The 21871-nt window shown below is 41.4% G+C and overlaps 1 protein-coding gene across 2 annotated transcripts in view; it reads right to left on the bottom strand.

The window, feature by feature from the left end:
- The window catches only part of bsdc1 (BSD domain containing 1), a 73528-nt gene that overhangs the window by 8953 nt on the left and 42704 nt on the right, over positions 1 to 21871 (bottom strand). For both annotated transcript variants that reach the window (XM_087976655.1, XM_043719673.2), the window contains exon 9: positions 15363 to 15899. In XM_087976655.1, the coding sequence (XP_087832781.1) occupies positions 15363 to 15899 (537 nt within the window). The remainder of the gene's footprint in view (positions 1 to 15362; positions 15900 to 21871) is intronic.

The following is a 21871-nucleotide window of genomic DNA, read 5'->3' as shown; positions in this document are numbered from 1 at the left end:
GAATTAATTTAACAATCTTTATGGTCCAAGTATCAGTTTTTTTTGTATCAAACCCCATTCCTTTTCTCCTGAACGCTCCTTGGATCACAATCAATAAAAATACACCTGGTTTTGTTAAGGGGAGGTCATACCTGACCAACTGGATTGAATTTTTTGAGGAGGCAACCTAGTGCCTAAATGAGGACAATGCTTTCAAAAACATCTTTAATGGGAGCCTGATAGCACAAGAAAGAACCCATAAGATCCAAGGAAATTTGACAAATTAAATTCACAATTGGCCGAGTGGCAGGAAGCAGAGGGTGATGGTCGACAGGTGTTTCACTGACTAGAAGTCGGTGTCCAGTAGGGTTATTCAAGAGTTAACGTTGAGGCCCTTGCTGTTTTGGTTCATATAAATGATTTAGACTTGAATGTGGAACGGCTGATCAGTAATTTTGCCGATAACACAAATATTGGCAAGGTGAGAAGTAGTGAGTAGGATAGTCTTTGATTATAGGTTACAGGTAATCAGATGGGCTGATTTCTAGCAAATGGGATTCTACCCGAATAAATGTGAAATAATGGAGTATATAATAAATGATAGGATCATGGGAAGCACAGAGGATCAGAAAAACATTGGTCTGCATGTACACTGGTCCCTTATGGCATCAGGACAGGTGGATAAAGTGATTAAGGCAGGAAATAGGACACTTGCCTTTATTATCCGAAGCAGAGTTTAAGAGCAGGGAAGGTATGCTGGAACTGAAATAAATATTGGTTAGGCCACAGTTAAAATATGTGAAATTCTGGAATCCACGTTATAGGAGGGGTGTGATTGCACTGGAGAGAGGCTACAGAGGAGATTTACCGTTGCCTGGGCTGCAGAGTTTCAGTTATGGAGAAAGATTGGACAGACTGGGGTTGCTTCCCTTAGAGCAGAGGGGACATTATTGAATGTATAAAATTGAGGTGCACAGACAGGATAAACACAAAGAAACTTTTCCCCTTGATGGAGGGATCAAATGACTGAGGACATAGACTTAAATGAGAGGTGCAGAATGTTTAGAGGACATGTGACGAAAAACATTTTCACCCAGAGCATGATGAGAATCTGGAACTCACTGCCTGTAAGGGTGGTCGAGGCAGAAATCCTCATAACATTTAAGCAGTATTTAGATATATGCCTTGGTATCACAAATGCATAAAGCTATGAGCCAAGTACTGGAAAATGGGAATAAAATAGTTAAGTGGCTTTTTTGTTTTGAGTGGTGTAGACACAATGGGCCAAAGGGCTTTTATGTGCTGTAGATCTCTTTGACTCTATGACTACGACTGTTCTAAAGGCAGCAATCATATTTCAGTGCCTCGTGATACTGCCTAGATAAGGAGTGTCAACATGCTCTCTGACCACAGGATTTTTTGGGACTGAGCCTGATCAATGCTTCTAAATATGCACACTTTTTTTCTAGCAAAGGAGAATGGATTCAGCCATTTGTGGGCATCCAAGTCAATTTCCCTGCACGAATTTAAGTACCAAAACGAACTGAAGCATGTGTGTTCACGCTCTAAAATTATTGAATTTGATAAAGTCCTAAAGGCTGCAGGATCCCCAAGCAGAAAATTAGACGATGTTCTTCCACATTATGCTAAGCCTCGCTGGAGCACTAAAACATTAACTCTGCTTTCTCGAAAAATATGCTGCCAGACCTTTTCTCATTTCATTGGGAAATGATCTTTCAGAGCAATAATCTTCAACAGTTGTTACTGGCTTAATTATTACATAAGTATCTAAAAGTTTAAAACTGTGGGCCATAAACAACAGCAGAATTGTACTCCAGCACAATCTGAGACCTCATGGTCCAGCATTTTCCCATTCTACCATGGCCATCAAGCCAGGGGATCAACCCTAGTTCAATGGACAGCACAGGAGGGAATGCCAGAAGCAGCAAAAGGCACACCTGAAAATGTCAATCGGATGAAGCTACCAAACAGGATTAACTGCAACCCAAACAGCATAAACTTCAAGTGGCAGACAGAGTAAGTTGTTCCACAACCATCAGGTTAAATCCAACCTCTGCAGTCTTGCCACATCCAGTTGTGAATGGTAGTGGACAATTAAACAACTCACTGGAGGTGGCAGCTCCACAAATGTTCAATGATACTGAAGCAGTCCATATTCAAATGCAACAGGACCTGGACAATATCCAGCCTTGAGCTGAAAAGAGGCAAGTAACATTCACACCACATAAATGCCAGGCAATGACCATCACCAATAACAATATAGCCACTGCATCTTGACATTCAATGGTGCTACCATCACTGAATCTTCCATTATCAACATTCTGGGGTTACTGCTGACCAAACACATACTGGATTTGCCATACAAATACAGTGGCTACAAGAGCAGGGTCAGAGGCTAGGAATACTGCTGCGAGCAATTCACTTCACTTTCTAATTCCCCAAAACCCATCCACCATCCACAAGGTGCAAGTCAGGAGTGTGATAGAATATTCTTCTCTTGCCTGGATGATTGCAGCTCCAAAGACACAAGAGGTTTGACACTCTCAAGGACAAAGCAGCCAGTTTGATTGACATCACATCCACTACCTCTCAGTAGCAGCAGTGTATACTCTCTACAAAAGAGTCAGAAATTCACCAAAAAACATTTAGACAGTACTTTTCAAACCGATGACCATTTCTATCGAGAAGGACACGACCAGTAGATAGCTGGGAAAACCACCATTTGCAAGTTCCCCTCCATGCCACTCACCATCCTGACTTGGAAGTATATAGTCATTCCTTTACTGCTACTGAGTCAAAATTCTGGAACTCTCTTGCTAATGGCATTGTGCATCAACCAACAGCACGTGGACGGCAGGTCACCACCACCACCCTCTCAAAGGCAACTAAGGACAGGCAATAAATGCTGGCCCAATCAGTGATGCCCACACCCAAGTGAATAAAAAAAAAATCTATGGTAGCTGATGAATCATGAGCTAATTAAATTTTGTCCTCATTCATTGAATAATTAATCTAAAACATGCAATTAAAACAAAAAGATAACAAAATATCCCCTCTACAGGCAATAACATTCATATACAACCTCTTATGGCCTCCCAAAAAGGCAGTGGTCTCTTTGAGGTGTAGACACCTTGAAGTATAAAAGATGCTCTTAAAAGCTTTGGAGGAAAAAAGGGAAAAATTCTCAACATGACATCAACTGGATTAGATGATTGCTAAGGGACTGAGATGTTAAAGGGTTAATTTATTCTGCTGACATGTAAGAAATTGGATGTCCAGGGTGGAGGGCCGGGTTCTTTCAGGCAGCATGTGACAATTTAATCATCCTCTGTAAATGCTGCAGTTTGAGGGATGGCCTGACCACACACTCTAAAGTGATTATTTTCACAATTTTTTGGGTGGCATGTCACTATGGGGGAAGTGGCAGGGGGTTGTGCCTTGCGTGCATGACTGATTGTGATGTAAAACCCTGTATAAAGGGAGGACAGTTCCCTTGTTCAGGAAGCTTTGCTTGACATGCTCTGCAAGCATCGCAAAGAGTGTTTAAGTGATCCTCCAAAAGCTTGTACTGCTCAAATAAATCATGGCTGTTCACATAAGTTGCATCAAGCGTGTAAGAATCTCAAGAAGGGAACCTAACATTTGGCGATGAGAGTGGGGTTCCAACATATATGGAGCTTCTAGGCAGACTGAGTAAGTGATCACCTGCATGACAGTAACGTGAGATGGATGGGCCCACTAGGTAAGATTTACCTTGATCTCTCTCACTAACCTATCATTCAGTTGACCCCTCATCTCCTAGGACTCTGTAGTGATGGAATCTCTGAGAAAACTTACGAGTTTGTATGCCGATGGGTTTGTCCCAGGGAGGTTAGAATCCCCCTTGAATACAGAGGTTAGAGTCCTCCAATAGTGGGGTTTGAGGCCCCAGAACATTGTATATAAGGTAAAGAATAACTACTGTGCCTGTCTCAATCACCCTGCCTTAGACCGGTTATTAAAAGGGGAAATACCCCACATGAAGGTCAGCACCCTGAAGTTGGTGTGGAGACTGAGGACACTGAACTAGTATATAAAGATAAGTTAGGAAGTTGAGACTACAAAAAAAAAGGGACAGACGTTGGATAAGTTGGCTGTTGGAACCCCTTTGTATCGGTTATGCCGGAATGACCCCTAAAATGAGGGACAGTTCAGGCACCTGTCAGGATGTTTAATCAAATTATGGGAAATGAAATTTGGCTGATAGAAGACCTTGAGACATAGGCACATGTTTAAAAGCAGAGGATGCAATTTGGAAATGTTACATGGGGACTAAATGGAAAACGTTTAATATCTGCATGGAGAAAGACTGCAGAGGAAATAACAAATAAATCTAACCAGGTCAGCTCGGAGAATAATGCACATCAAAGAGGGATCAGAGTTTGTGATCACCAGGGAAACCCTAAGTCTTGGGAGATGCTATAGGGTCAGTGTGAGGATTATGAAATGAGTAGAGAAAAAGTAGGGAAAAACTGAGATGGGAGAAGCAAAATAAGGAATCAGGGTTGAAATGCCAAGCCAGATCATTGATTGGGAATAAAATGGAGGTACGTCCTGACATGTCTGGTCTGCCAATAATGTTTCAAAATAATGACACTGATGACCAGCTATGGTCACAATGCAGATTTCTGACCTCCCTCAGGGAGGCCTTTCAGAAATTACTATGTCCAATTTCTCCTCAAAGCCATCCTCCTCCCCAAGCAATTGGCCATAATCAAATTTGCTGCCCATGTAATGGACAATACAGACATCTGGCAATGCCAGAACTGATCGAGCTGCCAGAGACACAGCAACAGCTCGCAATTCTGTTGTGTCCTCTATGAACCAGCAGTCGCTAAATTAATTACCTGCCTCGAAAACCAACAGGCATACCAGATATTGTCACTGTGCAGAGTTTACAGGGGGACGCCCCGACCCAGAAAAACAGATACGGAAGATGCATGGGTGCTTGCACTTCAGAGTTTTCCTGCTCCTCGGATACTGCCTGACCTGCTCTGCTTTTCCAGCACCACTCTAATCTTGGCTTTGTTACCAATGCTTATTGACTGTCTTCATACTGATACCCACCTTGGCAAGGGGGTAAAGAGAGAGGAGGTGCAAAGACACTTTCAGCAGCTAACAGTCTCTGAAGTTTCTCCATTCATAGGTAAAACACGCCTTCAGACCACAACCCACCCTCCACAACCTGATCCACTTACCCAGTCCCCTGGAAATGTTATCCATTACGCACTCAGCACCAAGTCTCATTCCTGGGAACCTTGCTCAGCACTTCTGATAGACAATTGACCCCGGAATGTATCGCACCCATTCTGGCAACCCCACCTGCTCTCCCAGCACCAGCAGCACCTGCCTCGAGTAGGGGGACACAATAGATTCAATCATTTCCCCAGATATGAGCATGAAAAACAATGATGCTAACAACGATGAAGAGGAGGTCTGTACACGTTTTGTCAGTGCCTTCCTGTGGATATTAAACCATGTGAGCTTTACCTTCTCTTTCGACCATCTAAGGGATAGGAAGGTTCACTGATCAAGCTAACATCAAAGTAGCCAGTTGGCTTTGTTACATTTGACAGCAGAGCGGGAGCAGAATCAGCTAAGAATGGATTAAACGACATTCAATTTGATCCTGAAAATCTAGAATTTGCAAAGGTGAACATGAAGATGGCCAAAAGCAAACTGATGGCTACACCTAACCTCACAAATACGCACCCTGCCTTGGGAGCACACTTCATTGCACGGAATCCCTACAATCTTGCAGGGGCAGCACTAATCCCTGCATCTCCAGAGGCCTGGGCTCCCTATCCACTGTACACAACAGAACTGACCCCTGCTAGACTGGATTTTGTTCCCAGGTTGGACTTTACTGAAGGAGAATTTGGATAACTGGCTTGCTTCCACTCAACTTGGAAGGGGTGGAGTGGTCACTAAGGACTGTGGATTTAAGAACTTTACAGGTGAACACTTCTTTTTCCCCCACGTGGGAGGATCCTCCATCTACTGCATAGACTAGTAATTCTTGTTGTTATAATCGTTGCATGTTCTGTGCAAATAACTTGTTTAAACACAAGCTGCTAGATTCTTATGAATAAGCTGGTAGCACCTTTTTCAACCCCATTTAGATGGTTATCATGGAATGATAAAGGGAGGGAATGAAATGTTAAAGGGTTAATTTGTTCTGCTGACATGTAAGAAGTTGGATATCCCGTGGGGTGTGTTCTTCTGTCTTGCAGGCAGGATGTGACAGTCTAACCATACTCTAAATACTGCAGTTTGAGGAATAACCTAAATCACACGCCGTTTTGAGGGATGGTCTGGTCACACACTTTGAAGAATAATCTAATTTCTGGAAATAATCTAATCACTTTACATTGTTTTTGGGTGGTATGTGACTATGGGGGAGTGGCAGGGGGTTGTGCCTTGTGTGCATGTCTGATTTGAGATGTAAAACCCTGTATATGGGGCGGCATGGTGGCTCAGTGGTTAGCACTGCTGCCTCACAGCACCAGGGACCCGGGTTCAATTCCTACCTTGGGCAACTGTCTGTTCGGAGTTTGCACATTCTCCCCATGTCTGTGTGGGTTTCCTCTGGGTGCTCCAGTTTCCTCCCACAATCCAAAGATGTGCAGGTTAGGTGAATTGGCCATGCTAAATTGCCCATAGTGTTTGGGGATGTGTAGGTCAGGTGCATTAGTCAGGGGTAAATACAGGGCAGGGGTGTGGGTTACTCTTCAGAAGGTCAGTGTGGACTTGTTGGGCCAAAGGGCCTGTTTCCAGACTGTAGGGATTGAAGCTAATTCTAATCTAATAAAGGGAGGCAGTTCCCTTGTTCAGGGAGCCTTGCTTGACACGCATCGCGAAGAGTGTTAAGTGATCCTCCAAACGCTTGTACTTGCTGAAATAAATCATGCTGTTCACAGAAGTTGGTGTATTGCAGTTACATTAAGTACGTAAGAATCTCAAGAAGGGAACCTAACAGGACCAGACAGTAAACATACAACAAAATGGTATTTTGTGATAATATTTTGAAGCAAAGTCTCTCACTTTTTCCCCAACATGGAAATGTATTTGAAAATAACAAAATAGAGGCCACTCTGTCCTTTGATCCTACTCCACCATTCAATAAGATCATGGGTGATCTACTACCTTAAATCCACCCTCCCAATGTAATCCCATATCCCAGAATTCCATTAGTACCCAAAATGAGCAATCTTTGTCTTGAATATATTCAAGTGAAGCACCCATAGCTCTCTGACATTCAGAATTTCAAAAATAATACACACTCACCAAGTTACATAACATTTCATCTCAACCCTAAAAGGCCAAACTCTCATTCTGAGATTTTAGTCCTATGTTCTACATTTATTTTCCCAACAACTAACATGCCCTTTCTCAAATAATTGAAGCCTATAAAATTATTTAAGTCCAAATAAGAAATGGTTGACCAAGACAGAAGCTCACACAATGGAGGGCAAATTACTGATATGGCTGGGAAATCATTTAAATGTCAAGCAACAGAAAGTAGGGATAATGGGTATGTTCTCAAACTGGTAGCATGTGACCAATGATATCCAACAAGGATCTGTGTCAGGGCTTCAATTATTCACGTTATTTATTAACAACTTGAATATTTGGATAGAAAGTCATACCGAAATTTGATGACGACACACAGACAGCAACATAGACAGTGTAGACAACAGCATAAAATTACAGAGCAATATTGATAGACTAAGAATAGAAAGAAAGATAAAGAATAAAAGATAGAATGGAAAATATTGTGGTATATGGAGTTCAATGTAACCAAATGTGAAGTTATCCATTTTGGACCGAAAAAGGATAGTTGAGAGCACTTCGTAGATGACTGATGTTCAATGAAGTAGATGTTCAAAGAGACTTGCGGGTTCAGATGCACAGATCTTTAAAATGTCATGAACAGTGCAGAAAATAAATCAAGAAAGTTAATGGAATGCTGGCCTTTATATCTAGAGGATTGGAGTACAAAAATGCAGAATTAAGTTGCAGGTGTACAAAACTACGGTTAGACTTTACTTGGAGCACAGAGAGCAGATCTGGGAACCACCCCTTAGGAAATTATTGAATTCAGATTATAATAGGATTCATTAATATCCTGCAGGAATAGAAATCTGCTGTCATACCTTGTCTGGCCCCTACAGGTGACTCCATGCCTACAGCGATGTGGGAGGTGATCGCCGAGTGGTATTATTGCTAGACTATTAATCCAGAAACTCAGCTAATGTTCTGGAAACCCGGGTTAAAACCTGCCATGACAGATGGTGGAGTTTGAATTCAATAATAATCTGGAATTAATAATCTACTGATGACCATGAAACTATTGTTGATTTTTGAAAACACCCATCTGGTTCACGGATACCCTTCAGGGAAGGAAATCTGCCATCCTCACCTGATCTGGCCTACATGTGACTCCAAACACACAGCAATGTGATTGACTCAGATTATAATTCTGAATTCAATTATCGTGGATGATTATGATGTGGTAGGCATCACAGTGACATGGTTGCAGGAGGTTCACGACTGGCAGTTAAACATCCAAGGATTTACAACTTATTGAAAAGACAGGGAGGTGGGCAGAGGGGGCGGGGTTGTCCTGTTAGTTAAGAATGAAATCAAATCTCTGGAACTGAATGACATAGGGTCAGAGGATGGGGAGTCTGTGTGGGAGGAGCTGAGGAACCACAAAGGCAAAAAAACCCTACAGACCTCCTAAAAGTGGTCAGGACCAGGGACCCAGGATGTACCAGGAAATAAGATAGGGCATGTCAGAAAGGCAAGGTCACAGTGATCATGGCGGACTTCAATATGCAGGTGGACTGGGTGAATAATGTTGCCAGTGGATCAAAAGAAAGGGAATTCATGGAATGCTTAGAGGATGGCTTTTTGGAACAGCTTGTGATGGAGCCCACAAGGAAGCAGGCTTTTCTGCATTTAGTGCTATGTAATGAGCCAGACTTTATAAAAGATCTTAAAGTCAGGGAACACTTAGGAGGCAGCGATCATAATATGGTAGAATTCAGTCTGCAGTTTGAAAGAGAGAAGGCAAAAATTGGATGTAATGGTGTTACAGTTAAATAAAGGTAATTACAGGGGCATGAGAGAGGAACTGATGAAAATCGACTGGAAGCAGAGCCTAGTGGGGAAGACAGTACAGCAATAATGGCAGGAGTTTCTGGGTGTAATTGAGGACAGAGTGCAGAGGTTCATCCTAAAGAAAAGAAAGTGTAACTGGCAGGGGGGAATTGAATTACACAGCCATGGCTCACAAAGGAAGTCTAGAAATATATCAAAGAGCCCATAAAGTATCCAAGAGCACTAGGAAATCAGAAATTGGGAAGACTACAAAAACAGAGGTAGGCAAGCCAGTAATATTAGAAATGATAGTAAAAGTTTCTTTCAATACATAAGAAACAAACAAGAAGCAAACGTAGACACTGGGCCGCTCTAAATTGATGTGGGAAAACTATTTCTGGGAGACAAGAAAATAGCTGAAGAACTTAACAAGTACTTTGTATCAGTCTTCACAGTGGAAGACATAAGTAATATTCCCAACAATTAAGGAGAGTCATGGGGGGCAGGCAGAGTTTAGTCTGATAGCCATTACAAAAGAGAAAGTGCTAGAAAAACTAAACGGTCTAAAAAACTGATAAATCTCCTGGCCTGGATGGGCTACATCTTAGAGTTGAGGGACGTGGCTGAAGAAATAGCAGAGACGTAGGTTGTAATCTTTCAAAAAATCACTGGAGTCAGGGAAAATATCAAATGATTGGAAAAATTGCTGTTGTAACCTCCTTGTCCAATAAACGATCAAGACAAAAGATGGAAAATTAGCCTAACCTCTGATTCTAGAATTTTATCTACAACCATCGTTAAGAATGAGATTTCTAAATTCTTGGAAGTGCAGGATCAGATTAGGACAAGTCAACATGGATTTAGTAAGTTAAAAATCAGGTGATAGTGGATGAAGGAGCATTGCTCCGAAAGCTAGTGTGCTTCCAATTAAACCTGTTGGACCATAACCTGGTGTTGTGTGATTTTTAACTTTGTACACCCCAGTCCAACACCGGCATCTCCAAATCATGGATTTAGTAAGGGGAGGTCGTGCCTGACAACCTGTTAGAATTCTTTGAAGCGGTAACAAGTAGGTTAGACCAGGGAAACTCTGTGGATGTTATCAAGACTTCTAAAAGGCCTTTGATAAGGTGCCTCACAGGAGGTTGCTGAGTAAGGTGAGGGCCCATAGTGTTCGAGGTGAGCTACTGGCATGGGTTGAGGATTGGCTGTCTGACAGAAGACAGAGTTGGGATAAAAGGTTCTTTTTCAGAATGGCAGCTAGTGACAAGTGATGTCCAGTTGGGGCCACAGCTGTTCACTTGATATATTAATGATCTGGATAAAGGGACTGGGGGCATTCTAGCAAAATTCGCCGATGATATGAAGTTAGGTGGACAGGCAGGTAGTTCTGAGGAGGTAGGGAGGTTGCAGAAAGATTTAGACCATTTAGGAGAGTGGTCCAGGAAATGGCTGATGAAATTCAATGTGAGCAAATGTGAGGTCTTGCACTTTGGGAAAAAAAAACACAGGCATGGACTATGTTCTAAACGGTGAGAAACTACATAAAGTTAAAGTACAAAGGGATCTGGGAGTGCTAGTCCAGGCTTCTCTAAAGGTTGACTTGCAGGTTGAGTCCATTGTAATGAAAGCAAATGTAATGTTGTCATTTATCTCAAGAGAGTTGGAATGTAAAAGCAGTGATGTGCTGAGATTTTATAAAGCTCTAGTTAGGCCCCATTTAGAATACTGTGTCCGGTTTTGGGCCCCACACCTCAGGAAGGATATACTGGTATTGGAGGGTGTCCTGAGGATATTCACATGGATGATCCCTGGAATGGTAGGCCTAACATATAATGAATGGCTGAGGATCCTGGGATTGTATTCATTAGAGTTTAGAAGGTTGAGGGGAGATCTAATAGAAACTTATAGGATAATGCATGGCTTAGAAAGGGTAGATGCTGGGAATTGTGTCCGTCAGGCGGGGATACTAGGACCCATGGGTGCAGCCTTAGAATTAGAGGGGGTCAATTTAGAATGGAAATGAGGAGACATTTCTTCAGACAGATAGTGGTGGGCCTGTGTAATTCATTGCCACAGAGTGCAGTGGAGGCCGGGATGTTAAATGTCTTCAAGGCAGAGATTGACAAGTTCTTGATCTCACAAGGAATTAAGGGCTACAGTGAGAGTACAGACAAGTGGAGCTGAAATGCCCATGAGCCATGATTAAAAGGCAGAGTGGATTCGATGGACCGAATGGTCTTACTTCCACTCCTATGTCTTATGGCCTTTCAATGCCCTCTGAAATGGCCCAGAAAGTTCAAAGGCAACGAGGGACAGGCAATAAGTGCTGGTCAGCCAGTGACGCATATGTCCCACGCGTGAATTTTAAAAATTTGTTCACTGCAAACAACCCTCTGAAATATAAAGCCACTCAATTCATGGACAACTTGAAATGGACAATAAGTGCTAGCCTTGACAGTGATGTCAACATCCCAAGTATGAGTTAAAAAAAAGCTGATTTGATATTACGTCTGATGAACCACATCACCATACTTGCTTTCCCCGAAAACAATGTATATAAATGAAGTATTCACTCACTAAGAAATAATTTAGTTTTCTTTTACTCAAAAGATCCTACTATCCAACAGGACCACTTATGGAAATATCTTGAAAATACAATGTTTCTAAATGCATGGTTTCTTTTTGATGCATTCTATTCAGCAATGATTAGATTAGATTAGATTAGATTACTTACAGTGTGGAAACAGGCCCTTCGGCCCAACAAGTCCACACCGACCCGCCGAAGCGCAACCCACCCATACCCCTACATTTACCCCTTTAACCTAACACTACGGGCAATTTAGCATGGCCAATTCACCTAACCCGCACATTTTTGGACTGTGGGAGGAAACCGGAGCACCCGGAGGAAACCCACGCAGACACGGGGAGAACGTGCAAACTCCACACAGTCAGTCGCCTGAGTCGGGAATTGAACCCGGGTCTCTGGCGCTGTGAGGCAGCAGTGCTAACCACTGTGCCACCGTGCCGCCCATAAATGCTTTATTAATATTGTCATTAATAATATGGCAGTTAAAGTCTCTGGCATTGTATTCCTCAGCTTAAAAAATGGAAAATGTCCACAAAGACATTCTACTGGAATTGGAAACAGGATTTTAAAAATTCAGTAAAATTAGCACAAAAGGCAATCAGCAGAAAGTGAAGTGTGGCAGTTTGGTAAATGTGAGAGTTTGAATTAATCTCTTGCCTTAGAATCTAGTACTAACTGCTGTTAGTTTTTTGATAACATCAATTGTTTAATAGGTTTCAATTCTAAGGGATAGACACAAAGATTGACCAGGTGATTGACAGAAAGGAGGAATGTATTAAGTTACAGGGAGATATAAGAAAATGGAATGGAATTTAACCCTGAAAAGTATGAAGTGATGCACTTTCACAGAAGCAACAAGACATGAGAATACACACAGAATGGCAGTACACTAGGAAGCTCAGAGGAACAAAACATAGCTGAGGAGAGTAAAAACAAATCCCCTCAGTGGGTGGTGCTGCTGTAGTTTGAATAATTAGGCTGTTAATCTGGTTTAAACTAGCTCCTGAAACAGCTGAAGCAGAAAGCATCTAACGACAACTAGCAGTGAATGGAGTATCACACATTTGTAAGTATAGCAGTTATATGAAGTGGAGGAGGAATCTCCCCTCCCACCCTCTGCTGTCTTGTTTTCCAAACTATTTTCACAGATTAGTGGTGACAGGAACAGACCAAGACCCAAGAGCTGGGAGATTAAGGGAGTAACTAAGAATAAGTAATAGTCAGAGAATAAGAGGAGACTAAAGTTAAGGTAAAGGAAATATCTTTTATATTAAATAATCAGAAAAGAAAGATTAAATAAATTCAAGTTTAAATCACAGCAGGTGAGGGCAGTGAGTGGAATGACAGACCTGGCATATGTGGGAAAACATGGATCCTATCAGTGTCCTAGATGACGATGTGTGCAGGAAGTGCAGATGCAATGGGCCAAATGGCCTCTATCTCTACTGTAAGAATTCTATTCTAATCTAGACAGACAGGCTTTGGGAAGTCATACTCACTGTAGTATTCCTAGCCTCTGACCTGCTTGCTTGGCCACTGTATTTGTGTGGCAAGTCCAGCTTTGGGAGAGATTTTGGTCAATGGTAACCCCCCAGAATGTTGATAATGGGAGATTCAGTGACAGTAATGCTATTGAATGTTATGGGGCAGTGGTTAGATTCTCTTATTCGAGATAGTCATTTATGTTGCATGTTACTTGCCGCTTTTCAGCCCAAGCCTAAATATTGTCCACATCTTGTTGCAAGTGCACATATTCTGCTTCAGTATCTGAACAGTCGCAAGTGGTGCTGAAAATTGTTGGTCGTGATTATATATAAACAATGTGGAAATAAATAAATTTGGAGGGCGACACAAAGATTGACCAGGAGATTGACAGAGAGGAGGAATGTGTTAAGTTACAGGGGGATATAAACAAATTGAATGGAATTTAACCCTGGAAAGTATGAAGTGATGTGCTTTTGCAGAAGCAACAAGACAAGGGGATACTCACAGAATGGCAGTGCACTAGGAAGCTTCACATACTTGTTCACAGATCCCTGACACAGATCCCTTACCTCCCTCCAAGGCCCCAAGGGACACTTCCATATCCGCCACAAATTCACCTGCACCTCCACACACATCATCTATTGCATCCGCTGCACCCAATGTGGCCTCCTTATATTGGGGATACAGGCCACCTACTTGCGGAGCGTTTCAGAGAACACCTCTGGGACACCCGCACCAACCAACCCAACCACCCCGTGGCTCAACACTTCAACTCCCCCTCCCACTCCACCAAGGACATGCAGGTCCTTGGACTCCTCCATCGCCAGACCATAGTAACACGACGATTGGAGGAAGAATGCCTCATCTTCCGCCTAGGAACCCTCCAACCACAAGGGATGAACTCGGATTTCACCAGTTTCCTCATTTCCCCTCCCCCCAACTTGTCTCAGTCAAATCCCTCGAACTCAGCACCGCCTTCCTAACCTGCAAACTTCTTCCTGACCTCTCCGCCCCCACCCCGGCCTATCACCCTCACCTTGACCTCCTTCCACCTATCGCATTTCCAATGCCCCTCCCCCAAGTCCCTCCTCCCTACCTTTTATCTTAGACTGCTGGACACACTTTCCTCATTCCTGAAGAAGGGCTCATGCCCGAAACATCGATTCTCCTGCTCCTTGGATGCTGCCTGACCTGCTGCGCTTTTCCAGCAACACATTTTCAGCACTGGCAGGATTGTTGCCTTTATTAGTCATGGCACAGATCATAAGAACAAGGTGGTTATGTTGGAGCTGTACAGGCCACAGCTGGAGTACTTTGAGCAGTTCTGATCACTGCACTATAGGAAGATATGATTGCACTGGAGGGATGCAGAGGAGATTCATCAGGATGTTACCTGGGATGGACCATTTCAGCTATGAAGAAAGACTAGATAGATAAGCTCAGGTCGTTTTGTTTTGGAGCAGAGAGGTTGAGGGGACCTGATTTGAGGTGTAGAAGATTGCAGGGCATAAACAGGGTGGATAGAATGCAGCTGTTCCCCTCAGCTGAAGGGTCAATAAAAAAACATAATTTGAAGATGCAATGCAGCAAGTTTAGAGGGGATTTGGAGGAAAAACGATTTTAACCAAAGGGTGGCAGGAATCTGGAATGTACTGTCTGGGTAGTGGAGGCAGGAAACGACATAACCTTTAAAATATACTTGAATGAGCACTTGAAACATCATTATTCAAGACAATGGCCAAGTGATATGAAGTGGGACTAGTGTAGATTTAAAGCAGTTTTTTGTTGTTACAGACTCGATGAGACGAAGAGCCTCTTCTGTATATTTTGACTATCACTCAATCTAAAAAAGGGTCACTTCTCATTGCACCTAATCTATTTCTGGACTTCAGGGTGCAGTGATCTATTAATAATCAATGGATTATGAATTCTTAAAACATCAAAAATGTTCTGCTATTACTTTCTTAAGTTCCATTTTTATGATTATGTAAATCACCACTAATTTATAAATACCATTATTTTTAAAACATGCCTGTCACATCCTTTTGGTTCCCATTTTAAGACCAGTGGGGTTTTGTACCATTATTTTCCTGCCTGTTCCATCTGTACTTTGCACAAATACGCAATTTGTAATAATAATCACCTTTCTTTCCGTTATTGGATGGCGTTGATTTTCCACTGTCCGAGTTAAGTTCATACACTCTCAAATCAATGGGTCCATCATCTTTTGTAGTCTCCAGTTTGTTGGTGTTCTTTGCCTCAATCACTGCACCAGATACTGCAGTAAACTCCTTCATTTTTTGATCTTTAGTTGATCCATTTGTTTCTTCCTCTGGAATTGAAGGCCTGCCCTTAGTCTTGGGCTTCAAATCCTGTTCTACCACCAGCTCCACACTGGTATCTATTACATTGCCTGCAATTTCCTTCACAGTCTCCTCAGATCTTGATGTCTCACTGGAAGTGGAGATTTGACTTCTCAGCTGGAGTTCTGTGGGGCTGCTGATGGCACTTACAGACTGGTGTTCCCCTGGCCTTTGCATAATGTCAGCAATATTCTGGTTCGGAAGTTCAACTGAATGCTCCAGCATGGAGCACGCAACGAAAGATTGTATAGGCAATAATGGACTTTGCGGCGTATGTCGAAACTCTGAACTGACAGGCGAAGCACCTACAAATTCATCTGCAAAAGTACAAAATTTTTTTGCATTATATACAGTTGATTTTTCAATGAAAATTGTAAAATCCATCAGAAAAAAAAACAATCTAGACTACAATCAGAGGGTGAAATCAATTGTGATCCAAGTGAGTGTACTTCAAATTTCAAAAAGAATTCAAAATAATCACTGCAAAGCTGGAGGCATTTCTCATTACACACTGTCGCAAACAATTTGGCCTACTTTTGACATGATGATTAATACAAATGTAAAATACTGTGGATGCCAGAAATCTGAAGTAAAACTAAAACAATCTGGGAGTGCTCAGCAACTCGGGAAGAATATTGAACAGAGAAACAGTTAACATTTCAATGATCGTTCATGAGATGGTTCTGACAAATACTCAGTTTTCTCTCTATCTACAGATACTGTCAGACCTGCTGTGTATTTTGAGCTTTTTTTTCTAATTTTATATTGTTTTAGTCTATTCTAGATCATTTCAAAAATGCTAGTTAACTTTTATAATTAAATATTTTAATGTTGAATGAATGTGTTCTCATGTTTTAGTTTGTATATCAGCAAGACCGCAAAGAAAGAGCCAGAACATGAGAACAAGAAGGAGGCCATTTTGCCTCTCAAGCCTGCCCTGCCATTCAGCAAGATCATGGCTAATCCGTCCTAGGCCTCAAGCCCTCTTTCATGCCTGCTGAGCATAACAATCAGTTCCCCAACACCACAAAAACTTGCCTGCCTTTTTAAAATACTTCAGTGATCTAGTCACAACTCTCTAGAATAGAGAATTTCAGACATTCATTACCCTTTAGAAGAAATTATTTTGCATCACAATTTTGAATGAGTATCCCTTATTCTGCAAATATGTTCTGTAGTCCAAGATTCCCATGATAATATGCACCACCGGAGCCCTGCAAGGCTGCTTACTCAGCCCCCTTACAATAGCCCTTATACACTCACGAATGTATGGCTAAATTCAGCTCTGACCCCCATTTACAATCTTGTTGATGACACCACCATCACGGTCAGATCTCAAATAATGATGAGACTGAGTACAGGAAAGAGATAGAGAGCCTAGTGGCCTGGTGTAAAGACAACAATCTCTCCTTCTACATTAGCAAAATGAAGGAGCTGGTCATTGCCTTCAGGAAGCAGAGTGGAGGACATGTTCCTGCTTGCATCAGTAGTGCTGAGGTAAAGATGGTTATGAGCTTCAAGTTCTTAGGCGTAATGTCACCAATTTGTCCTTGTCCATCCATGTCGGCAGTAGTCAAGAAAGCACACCAAAGCCTCTACTTCCTCAGAAAGCTAAGGAAGTTCGGCATGCCCGCAATGACACTTACTAATGTTTATAGATGCACCAAAGGAAAACATCATATCCAGATGCATTAGTGTGGTATAACAACTGCTCCGCCCAAGACTGCAAGAAATTGGAGTTGTGAACACAGCCCAGTCCATCATGCAAACTAGCCTCCGTCCATCAGCTCCATCTATACTTCCCACTGCCTTGGAAAAGCAGTCAAATTAACTAAAGACCCCTCCACCTCTGTTATAGACTCTTTTACCTCTTCCATTGGGGAGAAGATACAAAGATACAGATTGAAGAACAGCTTCATCCCCAGTGATATCAGACTTAGGAACAGATGTCTCAGTTTATCTTTCTCTGTAGCTGTAACACAATACTTGGCATTCTGTTCTATTAACCTGAGGTACGATATGCCTGGATAGCATGCAAAAACAATACTTTTCACTGTATTCTCAGTACGTGTGACAATAATAAAGCAAATCAAATCAATATTCCCCGAATGGAAACATCTTCTCAATAACTACCCGTTTAAACCCCCTCAGGATCTTTTATGTTTCAGTAAGATCACTCATTCTAAGCTCTAACGAACGAAGGCTTAATCTTTTGAGCCTTTCTTCACAAGTCAAACCCTTCATCCCTTAAGCAGCCTAGTGAATCTGTTTTGAACAGCCTCCAATGCTAGTACCTCTTTTTGTTAATAAAAATACAGAGACCAAAACTGCACAGTAACTTATGCATAACCTTACCAACACCTGTAATAATTTGTACCAAGATTTCCATTTTTAAACCCGAACAATAAAAGGTCAAACTTCCATTTAGGCTAAATTAACTGTCACAGAACATGCCAACTTTTTATGTGCATGCTCAAGAAAACTCAAGTTTCCCCACATTTTATTTGGAATCGTTCTCCAGTTAAATAATAGTCTGCCTTTTGATTCTTCCTACCTCACCCTTTCCTACATTAAATTCTATCTGCCAAGTTCTTGTCAACTTATCTATATCCCTTGTAGATTTCTTGTATCATCACAGCCTGCCCTCCCATTTTTGTCCTGTAAATTTAGATGCATTACACTTACCTCCTATGTCATTAATATAAATGGCCTTAAGATTGATCCTTATGGAACACTGCTAGTTAGATGTTTCCAACTTGAAAAAGGCCTATTAATGCAAACTGTCTTCTGTTTGTTAATCAATCTTTAAACCATGCTAACAGTTTCCACCAATATCTTGAGCCCTTACATGTATAATAATATTTTGTGACACCTTAGCTGAAAAATCCAAATACAGTGCATCTACCAATTCCCCTTTATCAACTTTGATTGTTATATCCTCCAAGCATTCCAGCAAACTTATCTAACATGATTTCCCTTTCACAAAAGCATGTTGACATTCCAGTTGAGTGCTTTTCTAAATGTCCTTCATTAATAATAATTAAGGAATGTTCTCCGTTAAAAACAAACTCTAACATTTACCCAATGACAGATGTTATCCTAATTGCTCGACAGTTTCTTTCTTTCTGTCCCTCTCCCTTCTTGAACAGGGGCTTCACTTCAGAAATTTTCCAATTTGCTGGAACCCTCTTGAAATCCAGTGAGTTCTGGAATATTTTAAAGGAGTACCTCCACTACCTCTGTAGTCACTTCCTTTAAAAACATCTGGACACAGGTCTTCAAGTCCTGTGAGCTCATCTGCCTTTAGTCCCAATAGATAAACAAGGGGCAAATTATTTGTTATCTTTGGGATGCTTATATCATCCTCCACCATGAAGACTGAACCAATCTTTTGCATTGAACTATCTGCCATTTCCTTGTTCGCCATAATCAATTCCTCAGTTGCATCCTCCAAGGTTCCCACACACGTTTTAGCTACTCTCACTCTTTTTATACATGCTTATATTATCATTTGCTCATGTATTTCTGTAGTGTTAATCCAGTTTTGATTAACTGGTTAATTAACTGGCTATTGATCAATTTAAATATACTTTGTAAAATGTTGAGTGGCAAATAAATCTATCCATAATAGCTCAATAGATTGAGTTGTGACTTATTAATTCTAAAATTCTGTCAATGAAAATAAGTGTCATTAAATGATACAAATTGTTGCTTGTAAGGCCAATTGGCTTTTGGTCCTTAGCTAGATTCTCTAACACAGCCACCTACATATTGCCAGAAATTTGTCTAAACAATGAAGCGATACCCTCTGATGAGCTTAACATTAAGAAACAAAGGGAAACTTGATGAGAGATCTTTAATTAAAGTAATGAAGACAGCTTAGAGGGCAGAAGGGTGATCTCAAAATTAATAAGTCTCACAAGATTTCATGTGTGTCAGTCTCACTCTCAAACGCTAGGTTGAGGGTGAACACAGAAGAGAACCAGATTTCTGTTAGTCATTCCCAGGATGTGGGTGCTGCCCATCCCTACCTACACTGAAGACAATGACTGACTAGCTTGCAAGGTCATTTCAGAGGCAAGGAATACAGTAAAGGCTATAGGCTCTGACAAAATTATTTCCATAGTACTGAAGAATTGTGCTCCTAAACTAGCTGAACCCCTAGTTAATTACTTACAATTATAGCACTAGCATCTATTAAATGTAGAAAGTTGCCCAGATTTGGCTTGTCCATGAAAACAAAAAGCTGCAATGCAAGATGAGATTTACATATTTTAAAATATCATTTATTATAGATTTTGGAGTTTACCTAGTGACATGAGGGTTTTTGTCTCCATGTATGAGGTGGTTGAAAATTATAAAAATAGAATGCTAGAAAAACTGACCAGGCCTGGCAGCATCTGCACTCAGAGAATCAGAGTTGATGTTGAGTCCATCATGATTTCTTCAGATTCCAGTTCTGAAAAAAATCATCCAAACTCAAAACACCCAGAACCATTTCACTGTCCAGCAATGTTGCCAGACATGTTGAGCTTCTCCAGCAAGCTGTTTGCTTTCGATTTCTAGTATTTTGGCTTGATTTGGTTGAATGATTAACTTGTCAGTATCAATGAAATTACTTTTTTTGTGAACCGGATCCTTCACCATCAACAACTGGGTGGTCACCTCTGACCAGAAACTTAACCATATAAGTACTGCGATTGCAAGATCAGACCAGACACTGGGAATTCTGCAAATAATTCCTACCTCACACTTACTCCCCTCCCCAAAACTTGCACACCATCTACAAGTCCAGATTATGATACAATATTCTCCTGTCTGGAGAAGCGTAGCTCTAACACTTGAGAAGCTTGAACGTTCATGATAAAGCTGCCCTCTTGATCAGAACCCCATCCAACACATTAAGTATTCACAACTGTGCACAATGGCAGCAGAGTGAACCATCTACAAGATCCACTGCAGTGACTCAGCAAAGCTGCTCGACAGCATTTTCTAATCCTGTGACCGTATACTATCTAGAAGGACAAAGGCAGCAAGCACATAGGAACACCACCTTTAAAATCCCCCTCCAAGCTATACATCACCCTAGAACTATATCACTTTTCCTTTACTGTGGTTGGGTCAAACCAGTGGAACTCTCCGCAAGCAGCATCAGGGATGGAACCACACCATAAATGTTGCAGCAGTTTAAGACATCAACCCATTACCACCATCTCAAGGTCAATTAACTGTGGTGATATTGACTAGGCCAGCTCCCTAAAAACATTTTTAAGCAGGTAGCCCAGACCGTAACTTTGCTATTTGTTTTTAGCTAGGTGTATTAGTGGATATTCCCGGTGTAAATTAGCTGGTTCAACTGCCAAGTTTTAAACAAACAAAATTTAAATTTATTAACAAATTTACGGAATGAAACACAAAGACAACAGAATACCGGAGAGCTTATCCTATCCGAACCAGACTTAATGATGCTGTTCCGAAAATACTTGCAACTGTCCAAATACACACATCCCTGAGGACAAACAGTAAAAACAGAACAAACTAGAGCTTACAGGCTTGAGATTAGAAGGGCATAGGGAAAGATAGAGAGCTTCCAGTTTCCACTGTGACCCTGACTCAACTAACTCCCGAACTGAATTGAACTGCATAGCTAGAGAGCTGGCCACGCCCCCTTGACTATACCAGCTTTTTCAAAAGACTAAGTTTTTGGCCTGAAGCCTTGTTAGTGTAAACAAAAAGGCCACAATGAACCATTCAAACTTCAGACATGGAGCCTGGCCAATTACCCCCTCTCTGAAAAAAACTTAAGGGCATAGTAACTTTGTAAAAGAGCACCATTGTGACAGTGGGCTGTAAATGCCAAGCAAGCCAGTGATGCTCACATGTTCTGAATGAATAAAGTGACCAATTAAGATTTAACCATAATGCTAAGAATCTAGAATAACCTTCTGACCTAGCCAAGTGAGGTCTAACATTCCCTTTAAACTGTGCAGCTGCGAGGAAACTCTGAGCACATTGACAAATGTACCAATGCAGCCTGCACACAGACCATGAAGAACCTTTATCACCCCACAGATACTACCAAGCCTGCTGAGTTGCACCAGCAATTTGTTTTTGTATCAGATTTCCAGCATCTGCAGTATTTTTCTTTTATTCAAATGAACCACGTATAGGTTTTTATAACAATCCTGTAATTCCATGGTCACTATTAATGATACTGGCATTCAAAAAAATTCTTAACATGCAGTTCAGCAAGGAAAGTTTTAGCAAATAATATTCTCTTTTCTGTTTA

The sequence above is a fragment of the Chiloscyllium plagiosum genome, unplaced genomic scaffold (assembly GCF_037043375.1).
Source record: "Chiloscyllium plagiosum isolate Xiang-an unplaced genomic scaffold, Cpla_swu_hap1 HiC_scaffold_30, whole genome shotgun sequence".
NCBI classification, from domain to species: Eukaryota; Metazoa; Chordata; class Chondrichthyes; order Orectolobiformes; family Hemiscylliidae; genus Chiloscyllium; species Chiloscyllium plagiosum.
This window is presented reverse-complemented; position numbering and strand designations above follow the sequence as displayed.